Genomic DNA, 23,292 nt, shown 5'->3' on the forward strand with positions numbered 1-23,292 from the left:
AACTCGAGGCAGGGTCATATGTACAAACTCCCCAGAATGCTATCTGGGTTTTGTTTTGCTTTTGAGACAGGATCTCATGGAGCCCCAGAATGGTCCTGAACTCCCTATGCAGCCCAGGATGATCTCGAACTCCTGGCATTCCTGCTGCCACCTCCTAAGTACAGAGATTATGGGAATTACTGGCCCATCTGGTTAATGCAGCGCTGGGAACTGAACCTGGGCCTTTGTGCATGCTAGACAAGCACTCTACCAACTGAGCTACATCGCCAGCCTCATAGTATCGTAAGTGATTCCCCTTTCTATAGAAAACATATCCATTCTATTCTATTTAGAAATTCAAAGAAGCAATTATCTATAACATGACGGCAAGTGAGAATGAGCGAGATTTCACAGAGCTCCCCACCAGAAGAGAAAATAAAAATATTATTTCAAAAATGTCACTGCATTGTTTTCTTTGATGGGGGAAATAGTAAAGGAGAAAATAGAAAAGAGATTAAAGTCAGGGGTTGTCAATGGTGTCAAGTGTTGTCAATGGTACTAGCTTCTTGCTGATGCTCCAACAAACTGCTATAAACAGCATGGCTTAAAACCGTGCAGATCTGAATTTTCCCCAAGTTCTGCAAGTTGAAAGTTCAAAGAAGGTTTTTATCAGATGAAGCTTTCTTTGGAAAGTCCAAGCTAGAGCTCATTCTTTATCTTTTCTGGCACTTAGGAGTTGCCTGCTCTCAGGCACTTACCTTATTCCATTGCTCCACCAACTCTGACTTTCTCGCCTATCTAATAAAAACACTTGTGATTGTATTTAATCCACCTGAATAAATCAGGGTAACCTCCTGATCTCGAGATCATAAATGTAAGCACAACTTCAGATTCCCTATTTCTTCTCTATGGAAACCATGAAAGCCAGAAGGTCCTGGTTAGAGGTACTGCAGAAACTTAGAGACCATGAATGCAAACCCAAACTACTATACCCAGCCAAGCTATCGTTCACTATCAATGGAGAAAGCAAGACATTCCAAAATAAGAACAAATTTAAACAATACGTAGCCACAAATCCAGCACTACAGAAAGTAATAGAAGGAAAATCACAACCCAAGGAATCCAATATAGCCAACACTGCCTACAATAACTCAGGCATCTAGCGACCCTTCACCAGCACAACTCAAAGAAGGGAGACACACAAACTCTACTATCAAAAACAATAAGAATAACAGGAGTAAACAACCACTGGTCATTAATATCACTTAATATTAATGGTCTCAATTCACCTATAAAAAAGCACAGGCTAAGAGATTGGATACGAAAACAGGATCCAACATTCTGCTGTTTACGAGAAACACATCTCAACCACAAAGACAGGCATCTACTCAGAGTAAAGGGTTGGGAAAAGGTTTTTCAAGCAAATGGTCCTAAGAAAAAAGCAGGTGTGGCCATACTAATTTCTAACAAAACTGACTACAAACTAAAATCAATCAGAAGAGATAGAGATGGACACTTTATACTCCTAACAGGAACATTTCATCAGGTTGAAGTCTCAATCCTGAATATCTACGCCCCTAATACAAAAGCACCCACTTATGTAAAAGAAATATTACTAAAACTCAAGGCAGACATCAAACCACACACACTAGTAGTAGGAGACTTCAACACACCTCTCTCACCAATGGACAGGTCAATCAGACAGAAACCTAATAGAGAATTAAGAGAATTGTTGGAGGTAATGAAGCAAATGGACTTAACAGACATCTATAGATCACTCCAACCCAAATAGGAAAGAATATACCTTCTTCTCTGCAGCTCATGGAACCTTCTCGAAAATTGACCACATACTCAGAAACAAAGGAAACCTCCACAGATACAAAAAATTATCAGTGTCCACCTGTGTCTTATCAGATCCCTATTTCTCATAAAATAACAAGTTCACTGTTTTCAGGGACATATTTTTTGGTGTGTGTGTGCATTCTGGTGTGTGTGTTTGTCAATGTGTGTGAGTACACATGTGAGCATGTGTATATGCATGTGTGTTTGTGTATGTATGATGTGGGATTACCCTCTGTATGCTGTAAATGTGTTTTATTACCATTGTCAATAAAGAAGCTATTTTGGCTTATGGCAGGATAGACTATAGCCAGGTTGGAAGAGATATCAAGAGAGTAGGCAGAGTCAAAGAGATACCATGTAGCTGCCGAAGGAGGCAGATGCCTGGAACCTTTCTGGTAAGCCACAGCCTCATGGGCAATACACAGATTAATAGAAATGGGTTAATTTAAGATGTAAGAGTTAGTTAATAAGAAGCCCGAACTAATAGGCCAAGCAGTGTTGTAATTAATACAGTATCAGTGTGATTATTCAGATCTGGCTGGCAGGGAAATGCATGTACAGTCTCTATTTACATATGTATGCATGAATGTATTGTGCATGCATGCGCACATGTGCGTGTGTGCATGCGTACGTGCGTGCTTGTGTGTGTTTATCTGGTTATTGTTTAGCTGAGAAGCTTGTTGCATATGCTACCTCTAATTTTTTAATCTGCTCTCTGGAGTCCTTGATGGAGTTGAAGTTGAAATTTCACAGTTTTAGCTTTAGCAAGCTTGACCACTGATAAACAGGATTCCTTTTGTTGTTGTTAAAAACAATTTTTTAACTGACATATAAAAGGATAAAATTACTCATACTTAAGGGGTACCCTGTGATATTTGACAAGTGTATGTTGTAGAACATTTGAATCATCTGCATCATGACTTCATCATGACATCAGTCACCAAAGAATCATTTATGTGTTTTTTCTTCAAACATTTGTCATTCGTGTTGAAAACAATCAAACCCCTTTTTCCTAGCATTTTTAAATCTACAGTAAATTGGGTGGAGAGATACCACAACGCTTAGGAGCACGGGCTCCTCTTACAGAGGATCTGGGTTCAGTTCCCCTCATCCACTTGGTAGCCTACAACTATCTGCAACTCTAGTTTTGAGGGATTTGATGCCTTCTGAACTCCGGAATACTGCCTGGATGTAGTCCACTAACATTTATACAGCTAAAACACAATAAGTTAAATCAGTCTTTAAAAAGCTGATCCTTACCCTATTGTTAGAGCTACCTTTATCTTTAGTACTCATTGAACAACATTCTCCATCCTATCCTCCACTGCCATTCAGCTTGCTGAAGTCGTATTGGATTTCCATCCATGAGTGAGTTTATATAGTACTTGGTCTTTCTGTGGCTCTGTATGGTTTCATTTTGATCTGTATTGTTTACTATACTTTTCCTTCCCGTGGCTTTTTGAGAACGTGTTTTATCACAATGAGAACTGGCATCTTTAATAGTCAGCCTTAAGGAATGTGACCCGAGAGAGCAAGCATCCATTGATAATGCCTGACAGTTTTCCCCCCAGGTTCTAAAAGTCTGAGTGGTTAGGCATTTCTTACATCTTCAAGTAAGGTTCTTAAAGGCCAGGTCTGTGGCTTGTTCTAGGGATAATAGCTCTGTCTAGACAATCTTTTCCAGGAAACGAGGGTTATTTATGGTTTGAAAATAGAAACGAGACAAGTTTCCTCTGGCATTTTATTTGTCAGATAGGCCTTCAACAAGGGCAGCAGTAGGTTTGTGGAAAAGGAGGATTCCTAGGCTCCCAGGGTCCGTGTCTGAAGAGCCGGCTTCACTTATTCTCACAGTGATTCTGGGACGGTGGGCTCTGCACACACTGTCTTGCTATCACGTTTTGCCCTGCTTCCCCATTTCTCTCTGCCTAAGTCAGCTTTGCCTGCAGTCTCAACAGCATCCACGCTCCTCACATTTCACTCTGATCTGAAGGGTGATGCCCACCTGAGGGATGCCCTGCCAACGAAGGGCTGTAGAACCCACAGCGGTGACTTACAGGCAATGTCAGCTCACACCGTGTTTGGTAAAAAGACTCTAGCCATTCCTTTCCTCAACCCTGAACTTCTTGAGATTATTTTTATAATTCTCAGAAACTAAAAATAACAGTTTTGTTCTTAGAGTTTAGTGAAATAACCTGTATGGTCTCTTCTATTGAAAGGGATGATGTTAAGAAGAGAGCTTGAAAATGTCTCTGCAATATAACATAATTCCTACATTATTTGAGATCATAGTTTTGAAAATTTAGAAATGCTTTCCTTAACTTTTCTATTACCACATACTAATTATATATAATAATGGGGTTCAGTATATTTTCATACATATAGATAATGTATTCTGATCATATTCATTTTTTCATTACCTCTTTTGAGGCCCTGATTCGCCCACTCACTCTCCTCTCTTATCCACTAGTCTCCTTTCTACTTCATTGACTGTTTTGGTGTGTGATCCCTTGGCTCTATCACTAAGGCTTTTTACAGAGCACAGGAGATTTCTTTACAGGACCATGGCCAGCTACCAGAAACTATACCATTGAAGAAAATGTCTTTCCCTTTCTCATCAACCATTATCTGCTTACAAATCTTCAGTGGTGGCGGGGACTCTGAGCCCATTTCAGCCCCCATAACAGAATTTTGATGGGCCCCCATGCTGTGTGGGTAATCGCACCCACCATGAGTTCAGGACTGAAGCAGCTAAGTCATGGTGAGAAGCCATCATTCTTCCCCATTCCTCCCACCTTCAGCTTCCCTCCATTTCTTACATTCTTCTGTGTTAGTCTCTGCATCTCAGAGGGATGATATAGATGTCTCATTTTTGGCTGAGAATTCAGCAATTATTCTAATCACTTTGCTTACTTATGTATCTCTACTGCTGGGCGGTGGTGGTCCACGTCTTTAATCCCAGCACTTGGGAGGCAGAGGCAGGCAGATCTCTGTGAGTTCGAGACCAGCCTGTTCTACAAGAGCTAGTTCCAGGACAGGCTCCAAAACCACAGAGAAACCCTGTCTCGAAAAACCAAAAAAAAAAAAAAATACAGTTACCATTGAATCCTAAAAAGAAGCTTCTATGCCTCAAAATAAAAGCAGTACCAATATAAAGAATAAACACAGTTATTTAGAAGACAATTTGGCTGACCCATCATGTTCACTTAGCAAAATAATGATAATAATAATAATGACAATAGCAGTATTTATTTCCCATGATAGAAGCTCTTCAGCCATGGGCTTTTGACATTTCTGTATCAGACTAACCCCAGAGAAAGATTCACTACAAATAACCTAGACAGGAAGTAGGTTAAATCTTTTCCTGTTTCCTTTCCTTCATGTATTGCTCCCTCTTTCTCTGTTTCACCTCGTGTGTGTGTGTGTGTGTGTGTGTGTGTGTGTTGTGTGGTGTGTACAGTTTTATGCCGCGCACCGCGCCCCCATGTCTGTGCTCTGTGCACTGGCACCCAGTTTGCGAGCTTCGGGAAAGGGGGCTGGAGGTTAAAATACACAGACACACACAGACAGAGAGACAGCGACACGGGTCATCCTTGAATTCCCCAAGAATGCCCCTTTGTTGTGTTCAGGGGCAGATTATATAGAGATAGCCACGTCCCAGCCAAACCCACCAGAAACCACTCTCCTGCCATCAGGAACTCCTGAAGGTCTCATGCTCAGAGCAGCTGTAGGTACTCAGATCAGGGGATTAGAAGAAATTCAGGACCTGGGGTCTCACTACTCCCAAGAGTTTTACTTGACCATGTACATGAAGTCTCACTTTATAGAAAACTCAAGTTCTCCTCCAAGGTGAGAGGCCAGTAGAAAAAAATCTAGAGCTATACTTCCTCTCTTCTTTATTGCCTTGACTGAGATCATGTTTAGACTGCTCAGAAAATGCATCTCCTCTCATCCCATCAGGAGAGATTAGCTTTCAGTTCACCAGTAAACTAACTCCTGCCCTCTCAAAATGTATTTAGAGGCCTACTGGTATCAACCAGGTAGGGAGGTAGGGAGTGGTGAGGGCTCAGGGTGATGGCAACTCCCATCTGAGAGAAACAGAGCTGAATGCATTTCTGGAGCACAGAGAGAGCATGGCGGGAAGGTAAGAAAGCATGGCAGGCCTCTGTGGCTGAGGGGATCTAACAGGGGGCCTGCCACCTAGGGCTGGGACTCAGAGATACACGCAACAATCTGCCCTCCAGCTGTGTCTGAGATAAAGGTGCATGAGCAAATCCCACTGTTATTTATTGCTGGATGCTCACTGTCTGTATAGACTTTACTCCATCTAAGGAGTGAGTAGGTGTAGACTCATGGCTCACAAACAAAGCTGGGTGCCCAGGTGCCACACATTAGTTTTAGGCTTCTTGGACAAGTCAGTTTTAAGCAGGTAGCACAGAAAGCTAACCTTGATTCCTGGCACCCTGTTCACTGGAATTGTCCTTGTATTGAATGTTTTGTCTTTCTATCAATCAATAGCAAATCTAGACAATTCTTATTGAGCGACAGCCTTCTCTCTCTGTAGAAATTTGCATATCTTTTGGCACAAACACCCTATTTAAATTTCCCCATCCATTTTTCTCTGTAACAGATATCTTCCAAAAAACATACTTTATTTATTTATTTTATTTTATTTTTTTGATTTTTCGAGACAGGGTTTCTCCGTAGCTTTTTTTTTTATAAATATTTATTTATTTATTTATTATGTATACAACATTCTGTCTGTGTGTATGCCTACAGGCCAGAAGAGGGCACTAGACCCCATTACAGATGGTTGTTAGCCACCATGTGGTTGCTGGGAATTGAACTCAGGACCTTTGGAAAAGCAGGCAATGCTCTTAACCTCTGAGCCATCTCTCCAGCCCCTCTCCGTAGCTTTTGGTTCCTGTCCTAGAACTAGCTCTTGTAGACCAGGCTGGCCTCGAACTCACAGAGATCCGCCTGCCTCTGCTATGATGTTCAATGCCTGACTTTAAGTTAGAATAGAAAATCAACCAGAGTAAATTTTATTCAATTTTCTTGATAAGAATGTCCCCCTCAACACTATTAGAACCTAGCACAAAATCTGTTCTCAAGAAACTAATAGTTGAAAGTTGAGTGAACATGACTGACCCCAGTGTCTAAATTATAAATAATTAAGTAGAAATAAAATGATTAGATGAAGTCTCTTTCTAGAATAAGTACATTTAAATGGCTTTCAAAATTGTGACCAATTTCTAGTTCTCAAAAGGCTGACATTAATCTTGGCTTTGAATATCAATAATTACAACCATAAAACACAACGACCTCTGAAAGTGCATTTAAAATATTCATGCTTCATTCAGATCACAATTTACGTCAATTAATTAGTGTCATTCATTAACAGTTTACCATGGCCTTTTCTATTCTGTCCACTGTTTCTAATCCTTGGACTTGACCTAAATTGCAAAAGACTTGCTTAGTATTTAATTACATTTTGATTAGAAGTAATAATAGAACAGCTATGTGGTCACCAATGAAAGACCCATAATAGTTTCTGAATGGCAGGTTGTTTTAGGTGCTAACAGAGAGTCTTCTGTTGGCATGTGTGTAATGCTTTTCCATCAATGCTACAGAAAGTAGCTATTCAGGAAGAGAAAATTAATTTATTCTTCTTTCTATATGGAAGCCCCAAGCCTTGTTAAGTCTTCTAGTTTCTACTTGCCAGTGTTGGACCAAAAAGTCATCATTTAAGAACTTATGTTTACAAGAATAGTTTTTTTTATAAGTATGTTTATCTCCATATATTTTGGGGAAATGTGTGGCTACCTTACTCAAGTCTTCGCTGCTGGAAAGATGGCCCGTGTTCCATCTTTCCTGAGAACCTAAGGTTGTGGGTTATTATTCCTGTAATGTGGTGGAGTGAGAGGGAAAAAGAGAGAAGTCACGTATCCTTTTATCTATACTATTTCAAGTATTTAGTTAATGTTTGATTTTAGAATCACACTTATCCAAAATTCAATGAGTTGCAATTACAGAGCAGTGGACAACAAAATAATCCATTCTCTTCTTTTAATTTTGAGAATATAATGTAGTTTCACCATTTCTCTCTTCCCTTTCCACACTCCAAACCCTCCCCTATGTCGTTTTTTTCTCTCTTTCAAATTCACGGTCTCTATTTTTGTTCTCACTTTAAGGAGTACATGAGCATAATGTATACTTGCATAATGTATCTTTTTTTTTATTTAGGACAGGGTCTGACGAGGTAGCCCAGGCTGGATTTAGATTTTCACCTCATACTCCTCCACTTGCTTCAGTGCTTGAATTCCAAGTGTTTGCTATCTTACCACGCATAGATCCATTGTACATTTAGAAACAGAGAATACTTTTAATATTTTGCATAGCATTATATCATGAATAGGTCCTTCTATTTTTGAGGCTATAATCCAGCACTATTATATTTTTTAAAAAATATTTATTTTTAATTATATGTATGTGTGAAGGGGTGTGAATGTGAGTCCAGATGCTTGTGGAAGCCAGAGGTGTTGGGTCCCTAGGTTGAAGTTAGAGGCTGTCGCGAGCTGGGAAACAAACTTGGGTCCTCTGCAAGAGCAGTATGTGTTCTTAGTTGTTGAGCCATTTTTCCAGTCCCAGTGTTATATATAGCTTTGGTATTTTAATTTATATTTTGGAAAATTAGTTTAGTTCATAAAATCCACCTATATTTCTGCTTTTTTAAAAACATGATTCAACATGAACTAAGGGATTTAAAAGGACATTTATTTTGAAGACTTTTGCTATACACCAGACAAATGTAATACAGAAAGCACATATTCACTTACTCCTACCAGAGCACTGCCTTTTCTGATCCTCCTTGTATGAAGCACATTTCATTAAAATAATTTGATAAACCATTGGTCTTTTATTTATTTATCTATTTTTGGCAACACAAAGCTGATTGATTCTGTTTGCTAGGAAATACTCTTTATAATGGCTTTGAAAACAATTACATAAACTGCAAGGGGAAATCATGCCATTTAGGCTTAATTAGAACAGTCATTTAAAATAGTTGTCATTTCCCAATGCCAATGGCAGAGTATGTATTTTGATGACTACTGGCTTAGAAAGAAGACTATTAAGCTCCTTACAGTAATGTTTCTTAACGGAGTTTGGTAACTACCTTATTTTACTTTAATCTTTGTCAACAGAAATATTTTCATTTAGGGGGTTTTTATTTCAATGAATATATTTTCTCTCTTTTATAAATAAAATAACATAGATACTCAGAAATTAACTTTTCCTGGATAATTAGACTTTGGCACTCTCCTTGTCCAACACTGCTCTAAAGTCAGACTGGACTTTCCTTGCTCTCTTACAAATCATCTTGTGTGTGCACAGTAAAGCTCTAGAACCAAGCTGGACTGGATATCATGGTCACTAAAGAGTAGGCCAATGAAGATGTAAAAATCAGCCTTTGTGAAGTTAGTTTTAGAAAAATGTATTACTTAACAAATTTTATCTTTGCTTTATCACAACAAACAAATAAACAAAATTTAAAAAGTTCTCCCAAACTCTACATTTATTCAAAGTCTATGTCTGAGGCACATTGCCTGCAATATAAAGTCCCCATAAATTCATATAAAATCCCCACTCTCCTAGGATCAGAAATTACTAGAAGCAACAGGCTTAAGCAACTGTACCAGTATGGTAAATGCCCAGAAAAGATGAAAGTACAAGCCCAGTGGGAAGTCTGGAAGACAGGGTAGCTGGTTGGTTGGCTATACACAGAAACCTGAAGAATATGGCTAAATGCTATGGTAAAGGGATACTCTAGACAGTAGGAATACAACACGAACAGAAACCAAGATAGGGATTCTGTAGTCCTTCTGTCAGGCAGTACAGCAGTTTAGAATAGTGAGTCATGAGAGTGAGGCATGAGTCATGAGAAAGAAGAGGGTCTCAGATCATGAAGGGCTCTGTAGAACACATAAAGAACATGAGAAAATGGTTTGGAGTGGTGGCTCAATGACTAAGAGTGCTTGTATTGTAAGCATGAGCACTTGAGCTTGACTCCCCGGCACCCACATCAAAAACTGGGTATGGCCACATGTACCTGTAACACCAGTGCTGTAGGGTGTGGATACAAGAGGATCACCGGGGTTTTCAGGCTGTCAGTATAGCTCTAGGTTCAAAGAAACCAGTCACAAGGGAGTAAGGTGGAGAATTATAGGGCAGGACACCCTACGTCCTTCTGCAGTATTCACAAGTATACATGTGTATGGGTATGTGTAGGTACACCAAACATGTGCACATGCACACACACACACACAGAAGCACACATGCACACACATATATGCATCAGTGGCTGCAAAATGATAAATAGATGGTATCTTCGTAGAGTTGGGAGGATGAATTCTGAGGCAACATCTGAGGAAATCCCTTAAAGGGGCAAAAGAATTTTAATTGCCAAAGTCAGAGGTCTTCAAATTTTGACACCTATCCTCAAGCTAAGTCTTCAGTGTTTCTGAATGAGTAGGTATGGGGTGGGTTTTGCAGTTCTGCATGGCTAACAAGTTTCCAGATGGTTAGAGTCTCCCAGGTTTTCAACTTGAGCAACTGAGTGGATCCTCATATCATAAAACAAGGAACACATGAAGCAAATTCTCCTGTGACCCTATAATCCTCTGCCTTCTATTGCTGCTTCTACTAATGTCTCAGGCTTTGCATGTTACCCACTGACCATATGATGTTGGACTCAAGCTGATTTATTTGAACATCTGGTGTGGGAGAATGGTCTGTATTCTGTCAATTAAAATTTTAAATAAACGCTGATTGGCCAGCAGCCAGGCAGGAAGTATAGCTGGGACAACCGGACAGGGAGTAGAGGTGGGTCAATGAGAACAGGAGAATTCTGGGAAGAAGGAAGTCCATTTCTCTGCAGTCCTGACCCAACCACAGAAGAAGCAAGATGTGACTGCCCTACTGAATAAGGTACTGAGCCATATGGTTAACATAGACAAGAATAATGGGCTAATATAAGTTATAAGAGTTAATAAGAAGTCTGAGCTATCTGTGTGATTTCTTTGGGACTTAATGACTGTGGGGACCAGGAGGGACAAAAGATCCTCAGTCAACAGAATGGTGTCCAACGTGTGGACGAATGCACCCACATAAAGCGTCAGCATCCAGATCTCTACTAGCTTAAGCTAAACTTGTCAAGTCTAAAGTAAACTTCAATTCCCCAAACTCCAAAAGGCAGTCCAAATATCCAGAAATGACTCAACCTGCACTAGAGGAGGATTTCTGGTGGTTAGACAAAACCCATCATTTATCAGGAACTTGTGAAAGCAGCTCCTATCTGCCAAAAGGAGTCATTTTCTTTATTTTTTTTTTTTGGCAGAAGGAACATATTGGTCTCCAATTTCATGTACCTCTGGTTGCATATCAAAGGCTATGCTGGCCTCCAAGCTCCCTCAGTATTACAAATACTTGTTATAGATTTGTCCAAATGGCAAATGTGTCATCACTTATTAGTGGGATCCTGATGATCCTCCATTGATCTTGAAACCATGCTGTAGCCCAGTGTTGTGTCTCAAGTGGCAATTCCATGGCCCACATCATGTTGAGGGTTCCTGCAGGGAGTTGGGGATTTCCTGGCTTTCTCCACAAGCACTTATCTAAGCCACAGAGCGCTACATAAGGGACAAACACCAGTTAAAATTGCTGTTCTTTGGCCTTGCCCCAGGTAGGGTTAGCCACAGATAGATAAGGCTTCTCTCTACAAAGGGACAGTACCAGTGACCTTTAAAGATGTTTACAGTTAATTGTACTATAACAATGTTTGTCATTGAATAACTTGTTTAATTATATGCATAGAAAGCAGAGCAAATGGAGGGGCCATACAATTTTGGAATCAAATTATATCTCGATTCTGTCTTCTATTAGAGTCTTCATCTGTATATTTCAAACAATAAAACACTTTATGTAATGGTGGGTGGATTAAATGAAGTAATGAAATAAACTACCTAGTCCAGTGTTCAGTGTGATAAATATTCTCTTATCTCCTCTTTTCCCATGATTTGGTAGCCAGCCACTCTGGTGGTAACTGATCTAACTCTATATGTGTTTGAAAAGAATCATTGTTCAGAACAGTTGAATTGGACAGCAATAACATTGTATGGATCAGGCTATACCCAGATGAGCCAACCACGTCTCCTGCAATAAACAAAACCTTTAATTTTGCGGACATTCATGATCTTAAGAGTATTTAAGTGTTAAATTTTAATTTGCTACATTTACAAAAGTTTTTCTTAGGCTTCCTGCTCTAGTATATTTCTCATTCCCAATCAACTAGAAATGTTATCGCATTAGACTTTGATAAGGTCATTTGTTCATAACTTGAACTCTTTACTATAACAGGAAAAAAGTATTAATTATCTATCAAAAGAAATGAGAGCATGATAAAGCTGGTTCTCTGTCTTCTAGATAGTGCCACAGCTTGTTTTAGAAACAGCCATGTCCGTAATCAGAATTTTATTGGGGCTCCTACGAAGATCTTGTCAGCAGACCTTTGCAAGATCTTGTTACACTACTGACATAATGATCATCTATCGAATGCTTATAATGTAGGAATTCTGAAAGATTTATGTTTTTATAAATAAAAACATAATTTATAAATTTATAATTTATAATGCACACATTCTCATACAACCATCGTCATCTACAGTATTCAAAGCATTTTTAGGAAGGACATAGATCATGCCTTCATTATTCCTTGTCAAGAACATTAAAGAAGGCATTTCTTTTCCAAGTTGGGAAAGACATTTGTTTTTCAAGAACCTGATGGATTAGATGTCCCATACTTTGTTAAATTTCATGAATGGACAGATCTAAAGGCCAGGAAAACTTTGCAAAAAAATTATCTATTTCATTTGATCGATGTTCCCATTTACCCCCCAATCCTTACCTGACCCCTTACCCTTTGTATGTCTGTGCCTAATCAGTAGTAAAACCCATGGTCAGGGAGAATCTCAAGAAAATGCTAAGCAGGGGGAAATTAGTTGAAATATTTTCTCTATAAGAATTTAATAAACATCACATTATTGCAAGGATCAAATATTTGAATCTTTACAACAATTTAATAAACAACGTCTTACTTCAAGGATCAAATACTTGACACGGCACCAGGATTAGGCTTAGCTTTGCCCTTCGTGGAAAATCCCCAAGGAGCCCTTGTTTTGAATGCTGGTATTGTGTATCTTAGCTTATTTGACCAAGCATAGCCACCAAATTCAGAACACTCTACCTACCCATTGGAGCTCAGGTCAACGGGCTATAGCACTTACCTATGAATCTGATGATCCTTCGGAGTAAGGGGTTCAGATAACAGCATTCCCCTGTAAGGATTGTTTTCTCCTCAGCAATCAGGGATTCCCTTGTTGACTTTATGAAATACATGGATATTTCACCAATAAATATCTGGGGAAGGAATGTTAAAGAAATGTCAAGCAGGAGAATTGCTTGCTTATAGATAGAGCAGGGGTCCACAAAATAACTTCCAAGGAAATTGCATTTCTTTTAAGAGATACCATGTCAGTTGGGGAGATGGTGGGATAGATACTATATTGCATTTAACCCCTTTTTTTTTGTATTTTTGAGACAGGGTTTCTCTGTGCAACAGACCTAGCTGTCCTGGAACTAGCTCTTGTAGACCAGACTGATCTCAAACTTAGAGATCCGCCTGCCTCTGCCAGATTAAAGGTGTGCGCCACCATAGACCAGCTGGTTAAAATTGGAGAAACCAATATTTGACCATTTAAGATACAACTCTGGGAAAAATATTAAACTCTAAGGTCATATGAAATATAAACAGTGTGTAGTGCAATTTATGATACAGCTTGTGGCAGGATTAAATGTTTAACTGACTTTGAAAATTGCAACAATGAAGAATGATTCAGAGAGCTAATAATTCAAGAAAGCATAATTTTACATCTCACAATACATTATTATTTGCATTATAAATACTTATTTGATCGTCTTTTGCCTGAGGTGTGTTTCTACTACACGGAAGTGGTTTGGCTGTTACTTCTTTATTACTGAATCCCTCTCTTGCTTCTTGAATAAAAACCTTTTAAATCATTATACACTGAGTGGTAGTTTGAATATAACTAGCCCCCATAAGCTCATAGGGAATGACACTATTGGGGGTGTGCCTTGTTGGAATAGATGTGGCCTTGTTGGAAGAAGTGCGTCACTGTGCGAATGGGCTTTGAGGTCTCCTATGCTCACAGTATCTCAGTTCACCTCCTGCTGTTTGTGGACCAAAATGTAGAACTTTCAGCTTCTCCAGCATCATGTCTGCCTGCATGCTACCATGTCATAGCATGATGATAATGAACTAAACCTCTGAACTGTAAGCCACCCCAACTAAATGCTTCCTTTTATAAGAGTTGCCATGATTGTGGCATTTCTTCACAGCAATAGAAACCCTAACTAGAACATATGGGTTGTAAGTTATGTAATATCAGTCTCTATACTGACATTTAAAAATTATCCTGCTAGCACAAAGAGCAGTAGACTGGCATATAAAATATGGAATAAGCATGGAAAAAATTTAATAAACTCTGGCACAGCTACAACTAAAGATAGAAGGTAACAACAAAGAGTAAAAGTTCACAATCACCACCATCCATTAAATACTAGGCGCAGGGCACTTCAGCGTGTTGACATGCTCACATCCCTAGTCTAGATATAAATACACTTTTCTCCCTGGAGAGCCATGAATGTTCTCTAAAGCATACAAGTGACATGTGTGGGCACCGAATCCCACAATAAAGCAATAGCAATAAAATTGCTATTGTTGTTTGATAACAGTTAGACAGCATCTGCACTGAAGTCATTATTGCTATAACTACACTATTACAATAAAGCACTTAGCCAAGTCACTGGAGAAGCAGATTCCAGGATAAGCATAGTCTACTGGGAAAGTACTAAGAAATGGAGAACCCAAGATGGAAGAAAGGACTTCCCTCCTCGAGATAACCCAGGTTTGAGACTTTAGTGTAAAATGTACTTCCTAGCTAAGAGACTCTGCTAATTCTTATATCTACAACATTTATTAATAAATAAGTGAAATATATATCATATGTATGTATTTGTGCATAATCTTAGAGTAAATGAGAGTAAAACCTGAACTATATATTTCTGAGTCTGACTCATTTTGCTTAAAATAATTATCACTAGTTTCAACCCTCATGCCTAATGACCCGAGTTCAGTCATCAATGACCTGGGACCTACATGATAGAAGGAAAAAATAGATTCTCACACATTGTCTTCAAACTTTTTCATACATGTATTGTGGCATGTGCATGTGTGCTTGCAAACACACACACACATACACACACACTAAATAAATAGAATTGAAAAAATTGAAGAATGTGAAACTGATACAAAAATAACATTGCTACCAACATTCAAATCACAAAGGAGGTATGGACCATAAGAGAGAAATAAATGAAACAATGGTATATTTTATCTATATATTTGTAATGAAGCCCATTATTTTGTATGCTCAATAGAAATAGAATATGCAAATTTGGATATTTATTTCCAGATAATACTGGCAATGCCTGGAATATACTAAGTGCATGTCTAAGTACTAAAAGAGAGAAGAAGGGGTCAAGGGGTCATTTTATAGTCAAAATGGAGTGACATATACTTGGCTTTTTTTGTAAAACTTTGATGGGCATCAAGTTGTTGATGAGCAATCCAGTTCCTTCAACAATGAATGGACTTTATGGACAGTCATCTCCCTCACCACATATGCCTTTTACTGTTTCTCCACTCACTGGGTCTTCCATTCCTGTGGGTGTTTGTGGAGGGTGGGTGAATCTGCCTGGAGGATGCAGGGCTGTGAAGGAAAAGGATGGCTCTGCTTTCTGCCAAGCTTGCAGCTCACCATTGATGCCATTTGCTCATAATGGCAGATTTACGGCTCTGGCTTTGGCAGTGCATTGGCCCCTCCATCTGTACTTCTGCTGGACCACCCTGTCTCAATCCATCATCTCTACAAAGAGCATCTGGAGCACGTGGGAGTCTCCATGTGTTCAGTGTTGGCTGTCTTACTTGTTTAGACCTCTCTGATTGTTGGCTAACAAAATACACATCAATCAAGGCAAATTAAGAGTGTCCTCCAGTGAGAAGTGGTCAAGGCCAAACTGGCTCTGGCAAGAATGAAGTGTAGATAAATTCCATTAGTGATTTTCATCTTCTAGTTCTGCTAGCCACAATCCTAAGTGACTAAGGCCTTTGGTACAGTAGTAAGTGTACTTTAAGTCATGACAGCAGCTGCAATACATGATTAGACATCTTCCACATACAAAACTCAAATGCAAATATGTAAACCATATTGAAACATGGTGATCATTTTTTTGTATTTTATCTTTCTTGATGCATTATTCAACAGACTGAAGCTACTTTTTTTTTTTTTTTGATTTTCGAGACAGGGTTTCTCCAAGGCTTTTGGTTCCTATCCTAGAACTAGCTCTTGTAAACCAGGCTGGCCTCGAACTCCCAGAGATCCGCCTGCCTCTGCCTCCCAAGTGCTGGGATTAAAGGCGTGCGCCACCACCGCCCGGCGTGAAGCTACTTTTGACACATAAAATTATATGCATTTATCATGTCAAACAAAAATTTCTAAAGCACATTTATATTGTGCAACGTGTGACTCTAGCTAGGTAATTAACATATGTCTTACCACACATAGTCACAACTTTGGAGGTGTAAGTATTTAGCATCCACTCAGCATGTCTCAAGATCACAACATGTTTGTAGTCATGTTGTACCCTGCTCTGGTTTTATGGAATGTACCTAGTTAACTGAAATTTTTAATCATTTGAACAATACATCCTCAAGCCCTTCTCTCTAACCGCCCTGACAATCACTCTGTTCTGTGTTTTGGTGAGGTCAACGTTTAGATTCCATACATGAGTGAGATCGTGTGATGTTTATTTCTGTATTTGGTGAATGCCACATAACAAACTCCTCCAGTCTCAACCATGAGATTGTGAGTTCCTCTAGTGGTCTCTGTGTACAGCAAAGAAAAGCTATTGGATGGGAATTGAAAGCCGCACTTATGTGGGGATAAGGATAAGTTTTAAAAGCAGTTAGGAATTATTCTGTAAAGTGGTGGTAGTAGGTTCTTCCCTAAAATCTACAACCTCACTAGCTCCAGGTAGTTGTCTATGTTTTTAGTACCAGGTATGATTTTCCTTGTGTAGAGTTGTACTTAAGTCCAATTAGACACCTGTGGTTATAACCTGTGGTTATTGCCAAGATGTAAATGCCACTCTTGCACCTTTAGAAATATTTTGGTTATTGTGGTTCTTGGGTGTCACAGCTAGCAGGGTTACTGACTGCTCTCCTCCCTTGGCAGCTTGCACAGCGTCTTCTGGTACTTTCAAAGCAAGAACTCAGGAAGGAGACTTTCATGTTCTATCAAGCTTGAATCTTTCAATTCTTATCCAAAATGTGTGCAATCTTCAGCAGTAGAGTTTTACCTTTAACCTTTAAGGGGCAACCAAGGGAAACAGCAACATCCTATGTTTTGTTGGGAGTTTCTTGGACTACCCTGACCAACAACTTGAAAGGGGGTTTCTCATGCTTGGTTCTGAGGATTTTCAAAGAGAGCCTATGGTTTAGGTGGGGAGCATTGTCAGCCCAAACACCACATTGCCACATTTCTATGTATTATATGTAGTTTTATGCAAATATAAAATAATAATGATTCCCTAAGACATTTTCAAACATACTTAGTGTTATCTGCCTTCTTCCCTCCCTCTCCTTCTGCATTTGCCTCCCCCACCCCCGCCACTACCCAGTTAAAGCTCCCAGTTTTTCCCATTTCCCTTTTCCTATCTCTCCTATCCTGCTACTCAGCTCCCTAGCCCCCACCATGGTCCCTTTGACTTTCCTGGCATCTGTGGTTACTTCAGGTTATCTGAACATCTGGAGCTATGTGTCACTCAACTCAAGCTGATAAGATCTTGATGAGGATTTTCACACCTTTGTTCATCAGCAGCAATGGCCTAGAGAGCTCTCTTCTGAGTACTGGGTTTGCTGGGTTTCACACTAAGATAATTCTGGCCTCAGACAAAAAGGATTGCAAGTTCTCTTTCTTGGAATAGTCTCAACAGTTGACATTCATTCTTCTTTTCACATTTGGGGGAAATCAGCAGAGAAAGTATTCAATGCTTGATTGTTTACTGATGGACTTTTTGTTTTTGACTCAATCTCCTTTTGTATTAGTTGTTTATCTATGTTTCCTGTTTCTTCATGATTCTATTTTGAAGGGTTGTCGTGTTAACAAATACAGCCATTCCTTTTAGGCTATATAATTTGTTGGCTTACAGCTGTTCAGGATAGTCTCTTAATTGTCTTTGTCTTTCTATTATAGCATTTTTAGTATATCCTTTTCTGATTTTTGGGGTCTTCTCCCTTTTTTCCTTTTTAAAAACAGAACCAAAGCCTTATGAATCTTCTTTATATTTGCATACAAAACTAATCTTAAGCTTTATTGATTTTTCTATTATTTTCTAATGCTGCTTTCATTTATTTCTTATTATGTCCTTTATATGTAGTTTCCTAATTTCTTGAGCCATAACATAATGTTTTATTTGGTATCTTTCCTCTCTGCTGTGTAAGGTGCGGAGAGCTATAAAATTCACTCAGAATTGCAATGGTTTCATTCCGTGTGCTCTGGCAGGTTGTTTTCCAGCATCTCTGGCTTTTTTTTTTTTTTTTGTATGTTTGTGTACAAGCAGATGCCAGAGCTCATCTTCCTGTGTCCTCCTCAATCACTATCTACCTTATTTTTCTTTCTTTTTTTTTTCAATTTTTTTTATAACATCAGGCAGGGGTATCCAATTCTAAGGAGATTATTTCCATTTTCAATGATAATTATAACATTTCACAGCTGAATGCCTCAGACGGCAACATTCAGCTACAAATATCTCCTTCCTTACTGCAACCAAGTTAACACTATGTCCTCTCGGGTGTTTACAATTTACCATCTACAAGAATGCAGTTGAGTCTTTTTCTTTTCAAAATTCTTTTTTTTTTTCTATGAACAGTGCCTTAGTTATAGTCCATCAGCAAATGGGGACCAGGGCTGGGATGCTTTGGTTTGAATGGGAAACAGTCACCGAGGGGTCCTCGGTTTGAATCTTTGGACCCAGCTGCTGTTATTTGAAAAGGACTTTTTGGATATGCAGAACTTGCTGGAAGAAGTTGCTCACTGGCAAGAGACTCTTGAGACTTTCTAGCCTGGCCCTACTCTCTGTTATTACTCTATTTCCTGACTGTGGGTGCATTTGTGCCTGCTGCTTCAAACTCCTCTGCTTTGTTCTTCCTGCCATGAAGGACTGCATCCTTATGGAACTGGGAACCCCAAAGCATCCTTTCTCTGTTAGGCTGAGAGTCTAGTGTATTCTGTTATACCTTATTTTTCAAACAGTGTTTTTCCACTGACCCTGGAGCTTCCGGATTGGCTGGACTGGCTAGCCAGTGACCTCCAGTGATCCCCTATCTCTGCCTGCCTCCCGAGTAGGGCTTACAGATAGAAGCACACAAAGTTTTGACACAGGCGCTGGTGGTTCAAAGTTAGGTTGTCATTTTGCCCACTAAACAGTTCCTCAAGGCCTCAGGAAATAAAACCATATTCTCTAATTTCTTCATTAGCCAAGTTGTTGTTTTGGAACATGTTGCTTAGTTCATATGTACTTGTGAATTTTCTGATTTTTCTCATGCAGATGTATATGACTGTGTTAATAAAAAAGACTAGCTATGATTTCAGTCTTAAATACTATGAATTGTTTTGTGGCCTAGACGATGTTCCATGCACGTTAGAGAATGTGTATTCTGAGGCTATAAAATAGAACCTCCTCTATGGGCCTGTCAGGTTAATTTGGGTTGGATCAAAGTCATATGCTTTCTTACTGGTCTTATTTCTCAGTATCTGTCTACAACATGAGGCGGAGGTGATAAAATCGCCTGCTATTTATACCATCGAAATCTTTCTCTCTTCAGATCTGTTAATATTTGCTTTACGTATTTACGTGCTGCAGTGCTCAATATTTGTAAATGTGTCCTCTTGCTGAATGAGCCCTCTTGCTATTGTATAATGATCTCCTTTGTATTTTTTTTTACGTATTATGGTTTAAAGATAATTTTTGCTTCAATATGGCTACAGACTGAGTATCCAAAAATTCAAACACTGATATGTTTCCAAACTTGAAGTCTTTAAAAGCACTGGTTCTCAAAAGATTTGGGGGAGATTTCAAACTTTTTAGATTAGGGATGCACAGTTGTTATCAAGTGTGTGAAAATATTCTCGAGCCCCCAATTTGGGATATAATGTGTACCTGGTACACCTGTTCCATTTTAATTTTCATTTGCATGTGGCATCTTTTTTTTCCCCTCTCACTTCCTGCTACATCTGCACTTCCTATGAAATGGGTCTCCTGAGTCTTTTTCGTTTTGCTTATCAGTATAAATACTTAGGGATGACCACTTAGTATTAGATAACCAATTAAGGTGCTTCTCTCTAAGGAAGACTAATTCTCTCTCTTATATCAATCGTCAAATTGTTTGTAGCTCCTCATTAGGGATGCGGCTTTGTGAAATTTCCCCCACCCACACAGGCATGTCAGCATGTATCGTCTTTATTCAGGTCTTGTGTAAGCAGTCACATTGTTGGAATTTCCTTGGTGCACTTTGCCTATCATGTAGGGAAGATGCTATCAGGTAGCAGACATCCCGGTCCTCTGACTCTCACAATCTCTCTGTCTCTTTCTGCATGTTGTTCTCTGTGCTTTAGATGTACAGTTAGTGTTGCAGTTGTATCTGCTGGGTCTGGGCACCCCGCAGTTAGCTGTTCATTGCCTTTGACCAGTGTTGGATTTTTGTGTGGGTTTCTATCTGCTACCAAAAAGATGAGGGGTGAGAACTACATTTGTCTGTGGGTATGACGATACTTATTCAGAATGTAATTAGAGATTACACTGGTTTAGAAGATCGGCAGATGTTCTCTCTTAGAGTCTATGACCTTATCAGCTAAGGTAAGTTTGCTAAGTATACTTATTAGGCATGATTTTCCCTCTAGAGCAGGCCTTACGTCCAATGAAATGGCTGTTGATTGTCTGCTAGATGTTAGTGCCACTGTTTGACTTGAGTCCGCCTTTCACGCAGCTTATTGTTGTGGTTCCTAGGCTTTACACCTGGGTGTGATGACTACAGATGTCTCTTCCCCCATGTCAGGTCACACAGCACCTTCAGTTACTATCGGAGCTAATAGTTGATATTCTGTCTGGAAGACTTCCACAATCACGAGCATCCAAACTATTGTAGATTTTAAAAGTGACCCAAGAAATGAGAAGAAAATAGATTCTGCTGCCTGCACTATGAGAGCCTCCTTTATTCTGGGCTTTTATCTTTCATGGCGAGTGCTATCGAAGAACTCTACATCTGCCAAGAGGTTCTGCTTCCTTTACTAGCAGAACTCTAGTTTTCTCAAGAATTATTGACTTTTGCTTTATCATACATAGATATAAATAATAGATACCACCACTGGACGCTCCCAATGTCCTTTAGCAGCATACATAGGAAAGGCCATATGTATGACAGCGTTTGGAAAACCATCTTGTGCCTGTGATAACACTAGAGATTGCCTTCTGGTCTCATCCAGCAGCCAGCTCCACCCACTCCGAAAGCTATCTTAGCTGAGACTATAGTTGTAGAAAGGTGGGACCATATATTCCTAAAAACATAGAACTCACTAATACCTTTTGTTTTGCTGAACAAGATCAATGGAAACCTAAAATAATTTTATCAAAATATCATTCTCAATAAAAAAGTAAACCCAACTGTAATCTTCAAGTAACTTAAGCAGCCCCTATTTTTAGGAAAACAATATTCTTTAAACAAAAAATGCTGAAAGTGGTGGTGTCCACCTTTAATTTCAGCATTTGGGAGTCAAGGGCAGGCAGATCTCTGTGAGTTCGAGGTCAGCCTGGTCTTCTACACTAGTTCCAGGACAGCCAGAGCTGTTACACAAAGAAACACTGTCTCTAAAGAAGAAACAAAACAAACAAACAAAAGACCCTCACAGACAACAATAATATACCTTTAAGCTTAGAATAACTGGAAGTAGTGCGATGAGCAAACACTACAAAGGGAAATCCGGATCACTACTATGTGGTCTGAACAAAAATGTGGAAATTAATTTTTAAATTTTTTCCAATTCATAAATTTAATTGGGTCATCCATATGTTCACCCCAGAAGAAAGTGTAGATTGTAAAGATAGAGTATAATAGTTTGGCAAAAGGACTTTCTGTCTGAAGAAGTCATGTGATGAGGTACAGAGGGACAGAATGTAACTTAGAAAATGTCCAAGAGTTTCAATGGAGGAGACAGTGCAGACCCCGGAAGAGGAGGATTCTGAGGGAGTGCAAGGCAGACAATGTCTCCTTTGCTTCTTCAGCAGCTGGGGCCCTGTCAGGCAGCCAACAGGCTCTGCACTGAGAGACCACTCTGTGGCCTGCAATGTCCTTTTACACTGGATGCAAAGAGCTCGCACAAATGCTCAAATGAAAATCTGCAAGTCCAGCCTTTCTTTCGAACTGCACTGGCCTTTCCTTTCCGAGGAAACTGCGCCTGAGTCGCCCGCGCATGTGTCTGTGTGCACACGGCTCGCACTTGGATACCAAACTGTGAGCGATTTCCGTTCTCTTGGGCAGGGAGTCAAATGCTCGGCTGCTTCAATGCTAAATACTCCCCAGTCACTTCATTTGTAAGGCCAAGAGAAAGGTTTAATAGCTATCTTCTCATGCCTTGTGCCGCCGGGACTGAGATGAAGTAAGGGTAAATCAGATTCGCTGCCCAGTAAATCCTCTTACCCAACAGGCTCCCTGGCTCTCTCCTTCGCCTCGGAGTCGGGGTTTATACAGAAGGCCCAAGGGAGCAGTTCGTTAGCCAAGCTGTCCAGGTAGTCAGAACAAACCCTGCAGGCTTCTTTGAAGTATGGGTTATGACTGGGGGCTAAACAGTTCTGGACACAATAAATTCTCCAAGCTTCAACTTTTCCTAAGGACACGTGGCAGCACTGGCTTTGGCCCCGTGCAGTTTATCCCAAGTGGCCTCGTCTCAATAGGAGGTTGATATTTTCTGACAGGAAAGCATAAAAGGGGAGACAGAGAGTTTACAGGTCAAGTGGCCCTGCCTTTTCCCTAAGCTCTCCCCTGTGCATCTGCAACTGGGAATGGGGTCGTTAATGCCCATCTGTGGAGACACAGGAGTGTGGTGCTCAATTCAGCCATTGTCACTGTGCTTGGAGATGCGAAAGAAAGAAAGAAAGAAAGAAAGAAAGAAAGAAAGAAAGAAAGAAAGAAAGAAAGAAAGAAAGAAAGAAGCCAAGGACAAT

General features: G+C 39.7%; 1 protein-coding gene across 1 annotated transcript in view; it reads right to left on the bottom strand.

Annotated features, from left to right (window-relative positions):
• The window catches only part of Plppr1 (phospholipid phosphatase related 1), a 214,300-nt gene that overhangs the window by 12,918 nt on the left and 178,090 nt on the right, over nucleotides 1-23,292 (bottom strand). The window contains exon 4 of the mRNA XM_050156146.1: nucleotides 13,161-13,293. Within this exon, the coding sequence (XP_050012103.1) occupies nucleotides 13,161-13,293 (133 nt within the window). The remainder of the gene's footprint in view (nucleotides 1-13,160; nucleotides 13,294-23,292) is intronic.

Source organism: Alexandromys fortis, unplaced genomic scaffold, assembly GCF_014885135.2.
Source record: "Alexandromys fortis isolate MF-2015 unplaced genomic scaffold, M_Fortis_MF-2015_v1.1 scaffold_92, whole genome shotgun sequence".
Classification (NCBI taxonomy): Eukaryota; Metazoa; Chordata; class Mammalia; order Rodentia; family Cricetidae; genus Alexandromys; species Alexandromys fortis.